General features: G+C 44.3%; 1 protein-coding gene across 1 annotated transcript in view; it reads left to right on the plus strand.

Moving 5' to 3' along the window:
- LOC124545763 (transient receptor potential channel pyrexia-like) overlaps nt 1-19,623 on the plus strand; it is a 233,800-nt gene extending 214,177 nt beyond the window's left edge. The window contains exons 13-14 of the mRNA XM_047124708.1: nt 11,649-12,083; nt 19,197-19,623. Coding sequence (XP_046980664.1) covers nt 11,649-12,083; nt 19,197-19,245 — 484 coding nt within the window. The 3' untranslated portion in view covers nt 19,246-19,623. The remainder of the gene's footprint in view (nt 1-11,648; nt 12,084-19,196) is intronic.
- Nucleotides 19,624-20,100: the final 477 nt, after the last annotated feature.

The raw sequence follows: 20,100 nt of genomic DNA on the forward strand, positions 1-20,100 counted from the left end.
GCCGTGGTCTCGTCGTAACGCGAGCAGCTGCGGAGCGAAAGGTCCCAGGTTCAAATCTTCCAACAAATATAGATTTTAATTTTTTGTTTTCAGTTTATGTGACAAACTCTTATGTTTTCATCACTTTTTTGGGAGTGATTATCACCTCCACAAGAAAACCTAAATCGGGCAAGGTAGAAGAATCTTTTTACCCATTCGCCAAGTGTACAAGTTAGGTGGGTCGACAACATATTCCTGTCATGTGACGCACATGCCGTCACCAGTGTCGTATAGAATATATCAGATGTGTTTTCCTGTGGAGGAATCTGTTGACCTATGACCTTACGATCAAATGTTTTCTGTTCCCATTGGAGAGGCACGTCCTTTCGTCTACTAATCGCACGGTTTTGCAGTGCGGTCGCAAAACACAGACACTAAACTTATTACAGTGAACAGAGATGTCAACGAACGAACGGACAGATAATAACTATGCAAAAATAAAGAAAGTAAAATTTTCAGTCGAGGGAAGATTTGAACCAAGGATCTATCGTTCAGCAGTTGCTCACGCTACCACGGGACCACAGCGCTTCTAAGCACACTTCCTCCATGATGTTGCTTATGTGGCCCATGGACTACTCAGTTTGTATATTTTGCTTATTTTTTCACAGTTCCACACAACTTCTTCCTGTTTTCTCAATTGATCTGTGTTCAGTTTATCAAGGCCTATCCACTGTGTCAACTTATAACTAAATCTGCGGGGGTGCGATGGGGAGGTTCCCTTGTCAGAACCATTTGAACCATTTTTTTGTCTTTGAATTTTGGAACAACAGAGTGATTAAATCTGTTGCAATGATAATACAAGTTGTTTCACGATAACGTAACCACTGGTACAGGTCAGACAACAGTTCATTGAATCCGCATTCCATTATCCGTTCGTACAGTATACACGGAATAAATAGTCAGAATGCATAAATGATTAAATAGTCAGATTGTGTAAATAATACAAATAGAGAATAATGAATTGTGAGAAAATGTGAAAACGGACTTCACATTAATGTTACATAAATAGTCGGACTGCCTAAATGATATTATAATAGTATAGTGATTGGCTGTGCTTAAACAGTATAGAAGTTACCGTAAAATGAGGCGAATAGAAACAGTTTTCAACTTTAAAAGGAAATAAAATGATAATTTTGAAGGGAAATATGGAAATCAAAGTAGTATGGGATTATAGGTATTGTGCCCAACTTTCAACTGCATTTGAAATCCAGTTCATGCTTTTATAACATAAAAAATAAAAAATTGGTGCTTCTATTCACACTACAGAGAGAGGTGAGTAGATACAGCAGTGTTATCCGTATTATTTTTTCTACTTATTGGTTTTTATGATGAATAGGGATATGTCAGAACCAGTTTTGGATCTAGCAGAATACTAAACAAAGTTTATCTTGTTCAAAAATGTTTTCTTTCATACAAAAAGTAAGAGTATTCCATGAATTGTAGCTTTTTATTCCGTTTTCCAATAATTGTTATATCTCTAATTGCTTTACTGTAACATTAAATTTTAGATCTGCATTTGTTTATTTGTTAATGTGTGAAGTCACTGACATGATGTTTAAAAATGATGTACCTCCAGGACTAACGAAGGACTTTTGAACAACATGTCCATATCTACACTCCTGGAAATGGAAAAAAGAACACATTGACACCGGTATGTCAGACACACCATACTTGCTCCGGACACTCCGAGAGGGCTGTACAAGCAATGATCACACGCACGGCACAGCGGACACACCAGGAACCGCGGTGTTGGCCGTCGAATGGCGCTAGCTGCGCAGCATTTGTGCACTGCCGCCGTCAGTGTCAGCCAGTTTGCCGTGGCATACGGAGCTCCATCGCAGTCTTTAACACTGGTAGCATGCCGCGACAGCGTGGACGTGAACCGTATGTGCAGTTGACGGACTTTGAGCGAGGGCGTATAGTGGGCATGCGAGAGGCCGGGTGGACGTACCGCCGAATTGCTCAACACGTGGGGCGTGAGGTCTCCACAGTACATCGATGTTGTCGCCAGTGGTCGGCGGAAGGTGCACGTGCCCGTCGACCTGGGACCGGACCGCAGCGACGCACGGATGCACGCCAAGACCGTAGGATCCTACGCAGTGCCGTAGGGGACCGCACCGCCACTTCCCAGCAAATTAGGGACACTGTTGCTCCTGGGGTATCGGCGAGGACCATTCGCAACCGTCTCCATGAAGCTGGGCTACGGTCCCGCACACCGTTAGGCCGTCTTCCGCTCACGCCAAAACATCGTGCAGCCCGCCTCCAGTGGTGTCGCGACAGGCGTGAATGGAGGGACGAATGGAGACGTGTTGTCTTCAGCGATGAGAGTCGCTTCTGCCTTGGTGCCAATGATGGTCGTATGCGTGTTTGGCGCCGTGCAGGTGAGCGCCACAATCAGGACTGCATACGACCGAGGCACACAGGGCCAACACCCGGCATCATGGTGTGGGGAGCGATCTCCTACACTGGCCGTACACCACTGGTGACCGTCGAGGGGACACTGAATAGTGCACGGTACATCCAAACCGTCATCGAACCCATCGTTCTACCATTCCTAGACCGGCAAGGGAACTTGCTGTTCCAACAGGACAATGCACGTCCGCATGTCTCCCGTGCCACCCAACGTGCTCTAGAAGGTGTAAGTCAACTACCCTGGCCAGCAAGATCTCCGGATCTGTCCCCCATTGAGCATGTTTGGGACTGGATGAAGCGTCGTCTCACGCGGTCTGCACGTCCAGCACGAACGCTGGTCCAACTGAGGCGCCAGGTGGAAATGGCATGGCAAGCCGTTCCACAGGACTACATCCAGCATCTCTACGATCGTCTCCATGGGAGAATAGCAGCCTGCATTGCTGCGAAAGGTGGATATACACTGTACTAGTGCCGACATTGTGCATGCTCTGTTGCCTGTGTCTATGTGCCTGTGGTTCTGTCAGTGTGATCATGTGATGTATCTGACCCCAGGAATGTGTCAATAAAGTTTCCCCTTCCTGGGACAATGAATTCACGGTGTTCTTATTTCAATTTCCAGGAGTGTATTAAAGTAAATGCGTTTAATGAGCCTTGTTTTCCAGAAAATATCAACTAAAGCTATGCTTTCTAAATAAAAATTTTACTAGCATACATTTTGAGATAATGCTTAGTTTTTCCATGTACTTTAATCACAGCATAATTTCCTGGGTCGAGAACAGTGCCAGACAGTTCATTTTCATCAATTTCTTAGTCTCTCTCAGAAGAAACACTGGCGGTTACTGCTTCCATTCATCCTAGAAATTCTGAAAACAGACCCTAATTTCCTATTAAACAAAACACAAGAGAGATTACAGTAGACTTTAAAGCTGAACTATTGGTTAATAAAACGGGACTGCAAATTTGCTTACCATGTATCTAAATTAAAACAACACAGTTTACACTGATACAAAGAAAGTTCTAAGAAAGGAAAATGAGCGTCACATCCAATATTTGTTGCAGAGTGAAACAAACATCAATTGACAGTGTCGCCAAAATTGAATTTCATAATTTCGTTTTTAAATTGGTTCCATACCAACCTAGACAAATTTTTGAAGGATATTCTCCTTTGCCTTCCAACACGATAGCACAGAACATTTTTGGACGTTTCGTTTCTATTCATCCCATTGTTTCTATTCGCCCCATTTTACGGTACATATGTACAGAAAAAAGTTTCGCAGCAAGTGTCGTCGTAACTGAAAGAAATTTGTCGTCGTGGATGGAAACTTCAATCAAGCTCAGATCAGTAGCTTAGCCCCAGGCTGGATGGCAGAGGTCATCCGGAAAGCCCCAACACATGGCGAGCTTTTCACCCTGAGTCTCTCTCCTGCTAGTAATATTACTCTGCTATTCAATTGTCAAAATGCTCTCTCCCGTCTTCAGCAGTCTTTTACCTCTTCTGTCCATCCCACCTTCCACCACGCCTACCATACTCGACAAGTGACGGTCAAAAGTGAACATTAACTTACAAAGCTACAACCATTCCTGAGGATTGTTGCTGCCCCAAATTTTAAGTTGTCAGTGTAACCACAACGTTCTTTACTTTCTACATCAGTGCTTCTCAACTTTCCTGAAACATGAAATTAAACTCACACGATTATGTAGGTATTTCATTAATCTAAAAAGTCAGTGAGGCGATTGGTGTCGCTAATTTCTTTTTTGGGGTTTGTGGTTTGATATAGGCTAATATTCATTGTGAGTGGTACGACGAATTTAGTCGGTTCCTCGCCTTTTTTTCCGTTGCCCCTGTTTCATTCACCTACCTTTACACCTGCGGATCGGACTGACATTCTCGTGGCTTTTTCCCATAATAATCGGTGCTTGCCACCAACCTTTCGCCAAAATGTTTCCATTTCTGTTTTATTAAGATCTATTATCAGTGTGTTGTCACGAAAACGACAGGGTGTGCACCTGTTGAAGTATCGGCGGTTGTGATGACGTCACCCGGCTGCATGCCCGTAAGTTATTTGTTGTTCTTAATCTGTACCTATTCAGCTTTTCCTTTACTTCAACTCTTTTATCATATGTTATGTCACAGGCTAGATACTTACAATGACATGTTTGCTCTGTTATTTTTCCGTCAGTGACAGTCTTAGTTCTTATAGGATGATTTTCCCAAATGCCAATACTTTGGTTTTGCTTATGGAAATCTTAAAATTATGTTTGTTGGCAATTCTGGCAAGTCTTTGTACTAGGATCTACAATTCATCTTTTGTTTTTCCAAAGATTAATTGGTCGTCCGCAAATAAAAGAGTGCTTAGGCTTTTGTCACGTCCTGTTTTAAAACTGCTGGTTCTCAGAGATTCTTTAAATTCTTCCCTTCATTTTAAGTCAACACTTAAATTCCCTCCGCCCCCCCCCCCCCATTCCCATAGGATGGTATCGGTATAAATATTCAACAGTAAGTGTGACAGACGGCAGACCTTTGTTGACATTTATTGGTTTACTCAGTTCTTCATTTGTTTCTCTAACTGTCTTTATATGATGCTACGACTTCTAAGAAAATTAATTAACTGTCTGGAGTAGCTCCTCTTATCCAGAATCTCCGACAAATCCGTCCTTCCTACATGGTCGAAGGCCTCCTCACAGTCTATAAATGCTAGATGCGCTTATTTGTCGCATTCCGTTGTGTTTCTCAATAATTTTGTCCACTACGAATACATTACCAACGCCCGAGCGGCCCAGCCTGAAGATACGTTGTTCCTCAAGCAGCTAGACCTCCGTAATTGCATTCATTCTTTGCTTTTTTTTAAAAAAATTTTGCATAGATTTTATAGCTGGAGGTCATAATATTGATTCACCACCAATTATTGCAAACTGTGCTGTCTTCATTCTAAAAAAAAAAAAAAAAAAAAAAAAAAACTGAAATTACTTTCGGTATAGTCCAGTCTTGTGGTATTTGTTGTTGTGCCCAACATATTGAAGTGAAACGTCCTTAATTCAAGGCACGTTCAACCATACTTAAGAATTTATGCTTTAATGTTATCTATTCCTGCTGCTTTCCTGTTTCTGCTGGTTCTCAGAGATTCTTTAAATTCTTCCCTTCATTTTAAGTCAACACTTAAATTCCCTCCGCCCCCCCCCCCCTCCCCTGTACAAAATCTCCCTCTTGTTCCATTTCTCCACACCAGCAGCGGAAAAATTCTCCTCTCTCAGCACAAAAAAGGTGAATATGCTATGGTTAAAAGATTCTGTTTGAGAAGCTACGCCGCGCGGGATTAGCCGAGCGGTCTTAGGCGCTGCAGTCATGGACTGTGCGGCTGGTCCCGGCGGAGGTTCGAGTCCTCCCTCGGGCATGGGTGTGTGTGTTTGTCCTTGGGATAATTTAGGTTAAGGAGTGTGTAAGCATAGGGACTGATGACCTTAGCAGTTACGTCCCATAAGATTTCACACACATTTGAACATTTTTTTGAGAAGCTACTTTCTTCAGCAACTGTAAACATTTTCCCAAAAACATTTCGCTTGCCAGCATATTCGCACTCTTTTCAACATGCAACTCACTTCCCATTCCCACAAGCTCCCCTAACTGTAAATCGCCCACACGCCCTAGTCCATCACTATAAGTCGATCATACCCATCCACTCCCCCTTCTCACTCACTCATTCAGCCCAACTCACTGTCATTATCTCTTTGTGCCTCTCTGTCCCTGTCTCCCGTCTCAAAGCCACAGTCTCCTTCGTTCTGTCCTACTACTACTGTCTCCTCTCACTATAGCTGTTTCCCTCTTGCTCTCTCTTAATGCTACTATATTATTTCATTCCATCCCACTACTGCTGTCTCTTCTCACTGTCACTCTTTCCCTCCTTCTTGTTGTCATTGTCATAGACTCTGTCTATAATTATCACTGGCTCTCACCAACTTCCACATTCTCCTTCTCTTCATTTCTGTCCCACTGGCACCATCTCCTTCATTCTTTTCCTGGCACTGTTCTGTCACTGTCAACTAAGTTCCATTGGCACCGTGTCCCTCTCTTTCCCTCAAACTGCCATTGTCTCCTTTGCTCTTTCTATAACATACCACTCTCTGCTATCTTCAGGTGGTTATTATCTTTCCGCCTTTTTCATGCCGCTACTGTCTCCTTATCTGTCAGCACAAAAAAGTGCGAATATCTGCGCGTGGCAAAGTTTTGGGAAAATTTGTAAAGCTGTTGAGGAAAATAGAAGGAGGCATCTGGTATCCCATCTTTCAGTCATCCTTTTAAGCAGGAGCGTGTCCATCTTTTTTGTGCTCCGTTAGGAACATTTCCCCACTGCTTACATTCTTTTCCCTGCTACAGCAGAGCATGTCACTCATTGAAATGAACGTTATGGGTCAGTAAAATTTTGATAGTTTCAAAAAGTGGCTCAAATGGCTGTAAGCACTATGGGACTTAACATCTGAGGTCATCAGTCCTCTAGACTTAGAACTACTTAAACCTAACTAACGCAAGGACATCACACACATCCATGCCAGAGGCAGGATTCGAACCTGCGACCGCAGCAGCAGCGCGATTTCGGACTGAAGAGCCTAGAACCGCTCGTCCACCGCGGCCGGCTTTGATAGTTTACTTGTGTGGAACTGAAATAACGGAAAACTAATATTGCACTTGAGAACTGATTTTATGTGCACAGAAGTTTTGTATGAGTTCCCCAGGACCCTTCCGATGATAAAGAAGACAGTGTATATCATATTTCTCCGTGCTACGTCACTTTATAAACGACGTATTTGCCTGACATCAGATTTTACGTGCTTATTTAAAGTATACAAGTAGGGTAAGTTTGAACCTCACTGTCGTAAAGATATCAAGAAAATTTTCGAGGTTGTTCGAGAATGGGATCTTAGGAGTTAGAAATGAATCGTAAAAATTACAGGCATTTGCTGTGCATAGCAGTCTCGGAATTCGCGGCTCGGTTTTGGTACCCAGAATCAAGCTTTGGTTTTTTTCTCGATGACGGATAAAGTTTTATGAAAACTGGATGATGGTGCTTCTACATAAATGTCTATAAAATACACCGTTAAAATTTGGGAAATTTTCTGCTGTTGGTTGGTTGGTTGTTTTGGGGGAAGAGACCAAACTACGAGGCCATCCGTCTCATCAGATTAGGGAAGGACGGGGAAGGAATTCGGCCGTGCCCTTTCAAAGGACCATCCCGGCATTTGCCTGGACCGATTTAGGGAAATCACGGAAAACCTTAATCAGGATGGCCGGATGCGTCCTCCCGAATGCGAGTCCAGTGTTTCTGCGGTTAGTTATTTAGATATCCGTGAAAAACGTTTCTTCCAGTTTTCTCAGTAACCGCCCATCAACTAAATGGTGCCTTCATGAGCTCCTTAAAGCGCACCGTAAACCACATTTAATGCAAAAAGAACCACCGATGTTGTCTATCATCCTAAGCCGGAGGAAGTGCGTAATATTCAAATTTTGGTCGTATACTGCAGGATAGTTCCAGTAAGACTATCCTTCTGTTGGTTATACAGGGTGCGGGAGCGTCCATAGTAGGATATTAAAAACACACCATCAGGCAGTAACTGTAATTTATTTATTACCTCTTATGTCAATTAATAGTTAAAGGTATGCCATTTACTAATGTGTAAGTCATAGTCCATTGGGTGGATTACTCTTTGAATACGACTCCTGTCAAGTGATGCCCCCTCAGTGAACGCTATCTAAAGATGGTGCAAGACTTCGTTCTTCCCCAATTACGTATGGTCGATGTGGATGTGGAACAGTTATAGTTTCAACAAGAATGAGCGACCTCGCATGCAGCCAAATTGGCATGGATTCCTTGCGACAGACATTTCCCGGTAGAGTAATTTCCTGTTTTGGTGACATTTCCTGGCCGCCTCGCTCACCTGACCTTTCATGTGCAGACTTTTTCCTTTGGGGCTACGTGAAGCAATAAGCGTTCCGAACACGTTGTGCCACCATTCCTAAGTTGCAGGATCTCATCAGAACTGCCGTTGGCAATGTCCCAGGGAATACGTTACGCCGAGTTATGGAAAGCTTCTAACGCTGCCTAGATGAATGTGTTGTGCAGAGGGGGCATCATTTGACAGAAATCATATTCAAAAAGTAATCCCCGCAATGGACAAAGACTTACACATTGGTAAATGGCATATCTCTAACTATTAATTGACATAAGAGGTAATAAATAAATTACAGTTACTGCCTGATAATGTGTTTTTAATATCCTATTATGAACGCTGCTGCACGCTGTACAACGGGTCCCTAACCCAAGGACTATACATGACAATTCGCACTACCTTTCCACCATTAATAGGATCCGAGGTACGAGCCCTGGAAAAATCATGTTTTTGCGCACTGTGTTTTGAAACATTGATAGCCGTTGCCGTCACATGCGTAGCGATAACTCTTCATACAAGGTTATCGTAAATGATGGACCCATTTTCAAAAATTCGTATGTATTCAAGTACAAATCCAAATCGAGCAAGCTTTATGCCAAAGAAAATAGGAAGTTTCAAAGTTTCTGGCAGGCGGTGATGGTTTCAGAAGCGGCCGGTAGATTTCGCGCGGTAAAAGGTCTGTCATTCCGTTTGACTGTCAATTGTGAGTGTGATGGTGACTGTGGAACACAAGGTTTTGTGCATTCTTGAGTTCGCGAAAAGTAAGTAAAAAATTGCAGTGCAGCGGGCATTTCGTACCAATTCAGTATTCAACCAACCATTAGCAAACGATTAGCCGTTGGTTTAAGGAATCTGAACAGACTGGGGTGTATGCAAAGAAAAAGCACGGGCCGACCACCTGTGTCAGAGGATGATGGCCGACGGATTCAAGAACGTTTTGTGGGCAGTCCCAGCAAGTCTACCAACAGAGCGAGTCGAGAACTTGGAATGCCCCAACCAACTGTGTGGAAAGTTCTGAGACAGCGTTTGCTCGCCGAAGATCAATTCGTTCTGTGCCGTGTCCCATACAAAGATTTATGCACCATTTTTCTTTGCGGAGAGAACTCTAACGGGAATCACGTACCTGAACATGTTGGAACAATGGCTGTTCCCTCAAGTTATGGAAGATTCCCAGGACTTCATTTTCCAACAGGATGGAGCTCCGTCCCCTTGGCGCCGTGATGTACGAGGCTTTTTGAATGACTCCCTCCCTTAGTGCTCGATCGGTCGCAGGGGACTTGAGGATCTGGCTCTGCACTTCTGGCCACCGAGATCTTCTGATGCCACACCCTGCGACTGTTTCTTATGGGGTTATGAGAAGGAAGCTTTTTACGTCCCGTCTGTCCAACCACTCTAAATCTGCGGAACGGGATCACTGCACAGCAGATACGCATTCGCGTGTGTACGACGAGTTTGGCTACTGCGTCGATATCTGCCGTGCAGCCAGCGGTGGGCACATTTAACATTTATAGCATTTATCACATTTCTATTTATTAAATAATTATTAAAACTAATTAATTTCAAATTATTACAAATTATTAAATTTATTAATTTGATATTAAACATTATGAAAAATAGCTCTGAAACTTCCTCTTTTCATTGATATAAAGCTTGTTCATTTTCGATTTGTACTCTAATAAATACGAAGTTTTGAAAATGAGTCTTTCATTTATAATAACCCTTAGTATTTAATCCTGTCTTCAAAGCAACATTCATGACTTATTTACACTACTGGCCATTAAAATTGCTACACCAAGAAGAAATGCAGATGATAAACGGGTATTCATTGGACAAATATATTGTACTAGAACTCATACGTGATTACATTTTCACGCAATTTGGGTGCATAGATCCTGAGAAATCAGTACCCAGAACAACCACCTCTGGCCGTAATAACGGCCTTGATACGCCTGGGCATTGCCAAACACAGCTCGGATGCGCATGCAGCTTCAACACGATACCACAGTTCATCAAGAGTAGTGACTGGCATGTTGTGACGAGCCAGTTGCTCGGCCACCATTGACCCGACCTTTTCAATTGGTGAGAGATCTGGAGAATGTGCTGGCCAGGGCAGCAGTCGAACATTTTCTATATCCCGAAAACCCCTACAGGACCGGCAACATGCTGTCGCGCATTATCCTGCTGAAATATAGGGTTTCGCAGGGATCGAATGAAGGGTAGAGCCACGGGTCGTAACACATCTGAAATGTAACGTCCACTGTTGAAAGTGCCGTAAATGGGAACAAGAGGTGACCGAGACGTGTAACCAATGGCACCCCATACCACCACGCCATGTGATACGCCAGTATGGCATTGACGAATACACGCTTCCAATGTGCGTTCACCGCGATGTCGCCAAACACGGATGCGACCATCACGATGCTGTAAACAGAACCTGGATTCATCCGAAAAAATGACGTTTTGCCATTCGTGCACCCAGGTTCTTCGTTGAACACACCACAGCAGGAGCTTGTGTCTGTGTTGCAGCGTCAAGGGTAACCGCAGCCATGGTCTCCGAGCTGATAGTCCATGCTGCTGCAAACGTCGTCGAACTGTCCGTGCAGATGGTTGTTGTCTTGCAAACGTAACCATCAGCTGACTCAGGGATCGAGACGTGGCTGCACGATGCGCTACAGCCATGCGGATAAGAGGAATGTCATGTCGACTGCTAGTGATACGATGTCGTTGGGATCCAGCGCGGCGTTCCGTATTACCCTCCTGAACCCACCGATTCCATATTCTGCTAACAGTCATTGGATCTCGACCAACGCGAGCAGCAATGTCGCGATACGATAAACCGCAATCGCGATAGGCTACAATCCGACCTTTATCAAAGTCGGAAACGTGATGGTACGCATTTTTCCTCCTTAGACGAGGGATGACAACAACGTTTCTCCAGGCAACGCCGGTCAACTGCTGTTTGTGTATGAGAAATCGGTTGGAAACTTCCCTCACGTCAGCACGTTGTCGGTGTCGCCACCGGCGCCAACCTTGCGTGAAAGCTCTGAAAAGCTAATCATTTGCATATCACAGCATCTTCTTCCTGCCGGTTAAATTTCGCGTCTGTAGCACGTCATCTTCGTGGTGTAGAAATTTTAATGGCCAGTAGTGTACATTTACCGTCTCAGAAGTAATCTTTCCAGGTAAAAGAGCCAGTGTTGTAGATGGCCTACGTATTCCAGCGAAATGGTGAAAGTTTGCTCGTCGTGGCGTTGCAGGTACCACCGGGGAGTGACGCAGCAGCGGACCGAGGACAGTGAGGACGAGATCACCGATGCAGAGGAGGAGGCGCTGCCCGCGCCTGCGGCCAGTGCCGCTGTGGTGGGGGCGGCGCCAGCCTGCGGGGACGGCGGGGGCGGAGAGCAGCAGCAGGTGCTGGCGCTGCTGGTGGCGCTGCGGCGCGACGTCGCCGAGCTGCGGGCGCGCGTCGAGGGCGACGCGGAGTGCCTGGAGGCGGCGGAGGACATGGCGCTGGGCCACGGGCCTCTGAGCCACCTGGCGTCGGCGCCGGCGGACGCGCGCCGCTCCGTGCAGAGGGCCTCGACCGTGCCTATGCTGGACCCGGGCCGCTTCAGCGTGCCCAACGTCCTGCTGGCGCCGCCCGTCCGACACCGCTACTCCGACGGCCAGGACGCGCAGGGCATCCTCAGGAGGTGAGCCACCGTCCAGGCCTCCGTCCAGATACGCAGCTGGGAAAACAAACGCGAAGACAAGCAATGGCGCCAAGCAACTCGAATTCTCACGTGCTATGCAGTCTGTTCACTTTTCTTTTATATTTTTCCTCTTTTTTTTCCCCTCCGCAATCCAACTGACGGTGCGTTGCGGAGGGTACCTCGAACCAGAACTAGCATCTTCTCTCCCTGTTCCACTACCAAACAGAACGAGGGAAAAATGACTGCCTATGTGCCTCTGTACGACTCCTGATCTCTCTTACCTTATCTTTGTGGTCTTTCCCCGAAATATAAGTTGGCGGCAGTAAAATTGTACTGCAGTCAGCCTCAAATGCTGGTTCTCTAAATTTCCTCACAAGGGAACCTCCCCATCGCACCCCCCTCAGATTTAGTTATAAGTTGGGACAGTGGATAGCCCTTGAAAAACTGAACACAGATCAATCAAGAAAACAGGAAGGATTTGTGTGGAACTATGAAAAAAGAAGCAAAATATACAAACTGAGTAGTCCATGCGCAACATAGGCAACATCAAGGATGGTGTGAGCTCAGGAGCCCGTGGTCCCGTGGTTAGAGTGAGCAGCTGCGAAACGAGAAATCTTGGTTCAAGTCTTCCCTCGAGCGAAAAGTCAAATTTTTTGTTTTCTCAAAGTTACCTTTAGTCCCTTCGTTCATTGACGTCTCTGTTCACTGTTCACTGTAATAAGTTTAGTGTCTGTGTTTTGCGACCGCACCATAAAACCGTGCGACTAGTAGACGGAAGGACGTGCCTCTCCAATGGGAACCGAAAACATTTGATCGCAAGGTCATAGGTCAACCTATTCCTCCACAGGAAAACACGTCTGATATATTCTATACGACAATGGTGACAGCATGTGATCGTGTGTCAATTGTCAAAGTTGAGGCACTCACACATAATCAACTTCGATCTCCAAAATTCCAGGACATGTTCAGATTTGCTTGGACATATGCAGGATTTGACGGTCTACGCATGGGAAAATTTGAAAACGTTACAAACGTATGTTTTGACAGAGCACAGGGAAAACTGTGCGACTGTGAAACTGTTGCATTCATTTGTTGCAGTTTATGTGACAAACTCTTATATTTTCATCACTTTTTTGGGAGTGATTATCACAGCCACAAGAAAACCTAAATCGAGCAAGGTAGAAGAATCTTTTTACCCATTCGCCAAGTGTACAAGTTAGGTGGGTCGACAACATATTCCTGTCATGTGACGCACATGCCGTCACCAGTGTCGTATAGAATATATCAGACGTGTTTTCCTGTGGAGGAATAAGTTGACCTATGACCTCACGATGAAATGTTTTCGGTTCCCATTAGAGAGGCACGTCCTTCCGTCTACTAATCGCACGGTTTTGCAGTGCGGTCGCAAAACACAGACACTAAACTTATTACAGTGAACAGAGACGTCAATGAACGAACGGACTAATCATGACTTTGCGAAAACAAAAAATTTGACTTTTCACTCGAGGGAAGACCTGAACCAAGGATTTCTCGTTCCGCAGCTGCTCATGCTAACCGCGGGACCACGGCACTCCTAAGCTCACACCCTCCTTGATGTTGCCTATGTTGCGCATGGACTACTCAGTTTGTATATTTTGCTTATTTTTTTCATAGTTCCACACAACTTCTTCCTGTTTTCTCGATTTATCTGTATTCAGTTTCTCAAGGCCTATCCACTGTGCCAACTTATAACTAAATCTGAGGTGGGTGCGATGGGGAGGTTTCCTTGTCAGTAGCGATTCACGAAAAGAACGCCTCCTTTCCTCTACAGCCTCCCACCCGAGTTCCTGAAGCATTTCCGTAACACTCGCGTGATGATCAAACCTACCAGTAACAAATCTAGCAGCCCGCCTCTGAATTGCTTCTATGTCCTCCCTCAATCCGACCTGATAGGGATCCCAAACGCTCGAGCAGTACTCAAGAATAGGTTGTATTAGTGTTTCATAAGCGGTCTCCTTTACAGATGAACTACATTTTCCCAAAATTCTACCCATGAACCGAAGACGACTATCCGCCTTCCCCACAACTGCCATTACATTCTTGTCCCACTTCATATCGTTCTGCAATGTTACGCCCAAATATTTAATCGACGTGACTGCGTCAAGCGCTACACTACTAATGGAGTATTCAAACATTACGGGTTTCTTTTTCCTATTCATCTGCATTAATGTACATTTATCTACATGTAGAGTTAGCTACCATTCTTTACACCAATCATAAATCCTATCCAAGTCATCTAGTATCCTCCTACAGTCACTCAACGACGACATCTTCCCGTACACCACAGCAGCATCATCATCATCAAACCGCCGCATATTGGTATCCACCCTATCCAAAAGATCATTTATGTAGATAGAGTCAGAGATTTTCTCTGCCTCCTGATGACTGGGTGTTATGTGCTTTCCTTAGGTTAGTTAGGTTTAAGTAGTTCTAAGTTCTAGGGGACTGATGACCATAGATGTTAGGTCCCATAGTGCTCAGAGCCATTTTTTATGGAGATAGATAACAACAGCGGACCTACCACACTTCCCTGGGGCACTCCAGATGATACCCTCACCTTTGATGAACACTCACCATCGAGGACAACGTACTGGTTTCTATTACTTAAGTTTCTTCCTTTCTTTTGCTACTGCCTTTATCCTGCATTGTGTGTAGGGTCAGCAGGGTTAGGTACGGATTTGGCATGGTTAATTTTAAGGGGCGGCCGGATGCCCTTCCTGCCGCAACCCCATACTCCCCCGGGACGGAATTAGTGTATCCCAGTTGTCTGCGGCTAGTGTAAATCGTAAAATAGTGTGAATGTGTTTCAAATGTCTGCGAGTCGTGTAACTGAGGCGGGACGTGGGGACCAGCCCGGTATTTACCTAGTAGGATGTGGAAAACCGCCTGAAAACCACATCCAGGCTGGCCAGCACACCGCCGTCGTCGTTAACCCGCCGCGCGGATTCGATCCGGGGCCGGCGCGCCTACCCGAGTCCAGGAAGCAGAGCGTTAGCGCTCTCGGCTATCCTGGCGGGTCTATATAGTCTGTTCACTACATGTGCTCAAATTAACAGGATCGTACCCCAAAAGAAAATAGTTCTGGCCGAACTGCGTCAAGTAGTCCGTAAAAGTGACGTGTCTGTCCACCGTATAAATCCTACACACAGACGAGAGGAGTAGTCATAAATTTTTAATTACCTTATTAAGTAGAGCTGGAGGAGTTTCATTTTTAATAAAAATTATACCAGCTGTGTCCCACATTTATCCAATTTAAATGTAGATGTACGAAGATAGTGTATAATTAGTCATAACTAGGACTGTTGATATTTTTAAAAATATCGGTGATCCGATATATCGATATTTAAAAAGAAATTACTGACTCTCGATACAATAAAAATGGTATCCGTATATCGCCGGAAGAAATATCTATGTGGTGGCAAAAGAAAAAAAAAGTCGGTTGCCCATTGTAAATATACTGCTAGTTATAGAGCTGTATATTTAAATATTGATGTATTATTAGATATTCTGTACATCAAGCTAGCAGCCTGCTTATCCCTCTTAGAACAAGAACTTAAAGGAAAACGACGCACGTTCATGCTTGGCGAAAACCGCTTTGCCAACAATGGTAACTGCGTCTAACTGGCATAGTAGGAGCTGCCCGATGGGTCCGTCGTTCGGTTTCGTCACATATCGGATATGTCTGCAACACTTCATGTCGACTTCCCTGTTTTTTTCATTTCTGCAAACGCCAGCGAAGTAGCAGTGGTAGCGTCAAAATTGCGTGGTGAAGTTAAACGTTGCAGTTTTCTGTTGGTGGCGCCGAGCGCCTCTTACGTCATTTCCCTCACACGTCTCCGACCACCGGAAAGACCAGTCTTGTCGTTTAGGTTTTGTTCATCATTTTCAGCAACTGTTTTTGAAGCATGCCAATGTGAAGAAATAGAGCGCTAGCTACCTTAAAATTGTTTTTCTTACGCAACTTGTGTGCTGTTTTTTCACTTCGGATATCTCGTTATTCCATTCACACCGCCACCTCCAGTGCAATCGGACTTCTTTGGGCCATCTGTACTCGTTTTACACAGTCAAAGAGAAAGGCTGGACGTGATGAAAGCTCAAGAAGTAGTGAGAATCCTTCACAAAGCGAAAGTAAAATGACTATTACAATCTGGTTGCGCTGAATCTTGTCGGCAAGACTCAGCAGAACCAGGAACATCTCCGAAGATGTCCAACGTAGCCTTGGACAGAACGTCAGGGATAGAAGAGCTCCATGGACCACGACCGTACAACCCAGAAAAATTTTCAGCAGCTGAAACATCCGGTCGTGAAAGCCTTCATTGCGTAAACCTTTCCATTGTTACCTAGTGTGGAAAACTTTTCGAATGGGTGTAAACAATGGCGAAATCCAGTGGCTGGCGACCTCTATCGTGCAAGAAGTTGAAAAGTGAACCATGAGTGATTTTCGCGATGTACATTATCACACCGATTGTAATACGCCGGTTATCCATCACCAGAAAGTCATTCGGACTTGTTTGGCCACGCTGGAAGCGTCTGTGGCAACTATGTCATATGAGGTTAACTTCCACCAAAGTTGCATGGATCGTTGCAATGCTATTCGCATTAAATGCGGGAAACGAACTACCGCACAATATTTTACGCGCAATTTTTTTTTTGTTGCCGTTCCTGCGGTGTGCTTACGATACGATACAGCGGGACGCAGTTTTTCAGTGTGTACCAGGACTCCAAACAAGTTCTTGAAAGCCGGCCGCGGTGGTCTAGCGGTTCTGGCGCTGCAGTCCGGAACCGCGGGACTGCTGAGGTCGCAGGTTCGAATCCTGCCTCGGGCATGGGTGTGTGTGATGTCCTTAGGTTAGTTAGGTTTAAGTAGTTCTAGGTTCTAGGGGACGTATGATCTAAGATGTTGAGTCCCATAGTGCTCAGAGCCATTTGAACCAAGTTCTTGAAAACGGAATTGTTTGACTTTATTTTTTTGCGACCAAGAAACGTTATACCTACCCCCGTATAGATCCTTGAGGAAGCGAATTATAAACACCTACATAGTACCAATTGACGCGTCATTTGCTACGTACGATGGAGTGATGCACTGTATCATGGGCTCAACGAAACAACGGATGCGTTGCGGAGCCATATCGATCCAAGAGACACCTACAGTTCACATAAACTGGTCGGACCCGATTCCATGGTGCTCAAGTCTTGCCTCGGTGGCTTGCCGGGTGTGCTCAGTAGTTCAAATAACCTCGGGAGTAGAAGGTGGCGCTGGCGCGGTGAAGAGTGGGTGCTGGTGAGGGGGGGGCGGGGGGGGGGGGGGCGTGGAGAGAGAACCAGAGAAGCACTTTTATGTTACCATATTGTCCGTTAAACCATTCTGACACATTTCTGGAGCGATGATGGAATGGTGCACTGTCTCGGTGAATCGATTAACATAACTGTACAGTACAGTAACGCATCGTTCACCGATGATAGATGATACACTTTGCCAAGCGTCAACCGAGCAAAAAAATGCACGTGCTCTGGCTGCTACAAGGATTTGCGTCAGCTGCAATCCCGAAACGCAGATCGCTCCCCAACGGACACAGATACAGAACTGCGAACTGTGAACAACGGATTTTACGATATCAAAGGGATCCTATCAAAAAAGTCCTGAACGCTAGGCCTCGCAAAAATCTTTAAAGACAAATTGCATAGAAAATAGATGAACTAACTACTAAATTAAAGTCTTGATCCAGGTGAATCTAAATTTATTATACTCATTCTGGGGGTGCGCAAGTCTAGCCACATACTAGAACATGCTTCGTGGGTTAAAAACCCAAGTCTTCCTCCGAACCACGTGCCGCGTTCGACTCTAATTGCCTCGCGTGATTCGGCTCTTCAAAGAGCATCTTATAAACCTCATATTGAGCCTGACCAAAGACAGTTATGTAATCATCGATAGTTAGTTACAGAAAATATCTTTGCAGTGTGCTAGCAATTTAAGACACGCGAAAATAATTCAGTGCTAAAATCTGTGAAAATACAGTCACCGTTCAAGGCTCATTGAGAGTAAATAACCTTTTGTGCAGTTTTTGTCGGTTCTTGAGGCACAAGGATCTTCCTCGGATTCTTCCACATTTGCGGAGCATCAGATATACAAAATATTTAGGATAGGACGATGACGAAATCTTCTCGGTCTTCCAACCGTGTGGCTGCCTTGAAATTCCTTGATGTATGACGAGAGTCACTTTCATCGAAGGACGATGTTTACTGGAGATCAAACTATCAACGTTTGGCTCATACTATGTCGTCTTTGTGCAGTGTGATGGGTAGTTCCTTGAAAGTAAATCCGTGGGCCGTATTGTCTATGCTATAATTAAATGTTTTGTATTAAAGTTTTCCTGTTGAATTATCATTAAAAACAGGTAAAAAGTCATCAGTAACACACGCTCGTAATATAGCGTCCCACTTCGGCCTTAGCCGTTTCAACTCCTGATAAGCAAAACTGTTCGATGTCAATATTTTGTCAGGAAGGGGAAGAATAGTGATTTTGAAAATATTTGGTCACCAGACTTTACGCCAATGTCCTGCATTAAATTCCAACATTCGCCAAATTGTCTCTCTAAGTGGTAGCATATGAAACTAATAATGATCCACTCTTTAAATAAAAGTTGTCAAGCCGGACATCTCGTAGCTGCTATTCGAGAGAAGTAATTGATGTGCCTTCAACGAATGTAACCGTCTTCCCTTCCTCCTCATCACCACCAACAACAAATACACAATGTGACACAATGTGACACTGAAGTATGCAAGCAAAAATTACAGTCAGGTAGACGAGTTAATTACACTTAAACACACCTGACACGAAACCACCAAGGAAGGCGATACCCACACAAGTAAATAACTAAAATGAAAGTAAAGCGGGATGTGCTCTATTTGATGACCTGTTTGTTCAAGAAACGATATTATATTACTTTACGATTGTAAAGTGATAAGCTACAAGTATGTTCTTGAAGAACGCATGATGTTATGTCGTTATTGGATTAGACGTGTAAATGATGGTGTCCTAACTCTGATACCCTTCCTTTTTTGTATCTTCCACAGGTTGAGGCGGTCTGCTCGGATCACGCATCATCCGTCCATGAGGGTATAGGCTGCACGAGAACGGCAGAACGACAGGTCATCTCAGCCTGTTGGGACTCAACCATGACGACTCAAACTTTCATCGGCAAGGATGCACGCATCATGTCCTGGTGTTGTTGTTTGTCTAATTGTTGAGAATAGTCCTAAAATTATATGAGTCAACCAAGAGGAAAACTTTTGAATAAATGTGAAAGGCAGATAAAAGTGAATTAGGTTCTTAAAAGAGATAGCTATTAGTTATGATTTTGTTTGACGTTTGAAAGAGTTTGTGCGTCAGAAATGTTCCGATAGCAACTATGAACACTCGAAGCGTTATGCCAGAATATATTACTATACATCTTTGTAAATAAACGTACAGGAATGTGTGGCCATGTTTACGCACAAGAGGTTGTAATATATGGACTGCACCATCAATGTACTTTGTTTTGTGAAGTAGTATTCTAGAAACTAACTCTTTTTTACCTATAAGACAATGTAAATAGTAAATGGTAGCACTGAGAATAATGATGCGTTTTTTTGATTAAAATGTGCGATGTTCGTTGTACCAAGAATTCAAAATTTCCGCTATAGCAAAAGTTCCTCAAAACTACATACATTGCTGCTGGCAACTTCGCAATAGCTTTTTGAAGTATAGACTGTGTTACTAAGTTGTACGTCCACATTTGCATAAAAAAGAGACCTGTAAACATTATACTGCAAAATTTATACGAAAATTACATATGCATATCAATTGAATTTGGCTTCCACAGTTACTGAAAATGAGTAACATCAGCTTTCGGACACTTTTGTCAAAGAGGTTCCTGCGACAGGTCCACATAGCTTTCAGTTTCTGCCCAAAACCTCACCAATTCTGCTGTGAGTTTCT

This window comes from Schistocerca americana, chromosome 8 (assembly GCF_021461395.2).
Source record: "Schistocerca americana isolate TAMUIC-IGC-003095 chromosome 8, iqSchAmer2.1, whole genome shotgun sequence".
NCBI classification, from domain to species: domain Eukaryota; kingdom Metazoa; phylum Arthropoda; class Insecta; order Orthoptera; family Acrididae; genus Schistocerca; species Schistocerca americana.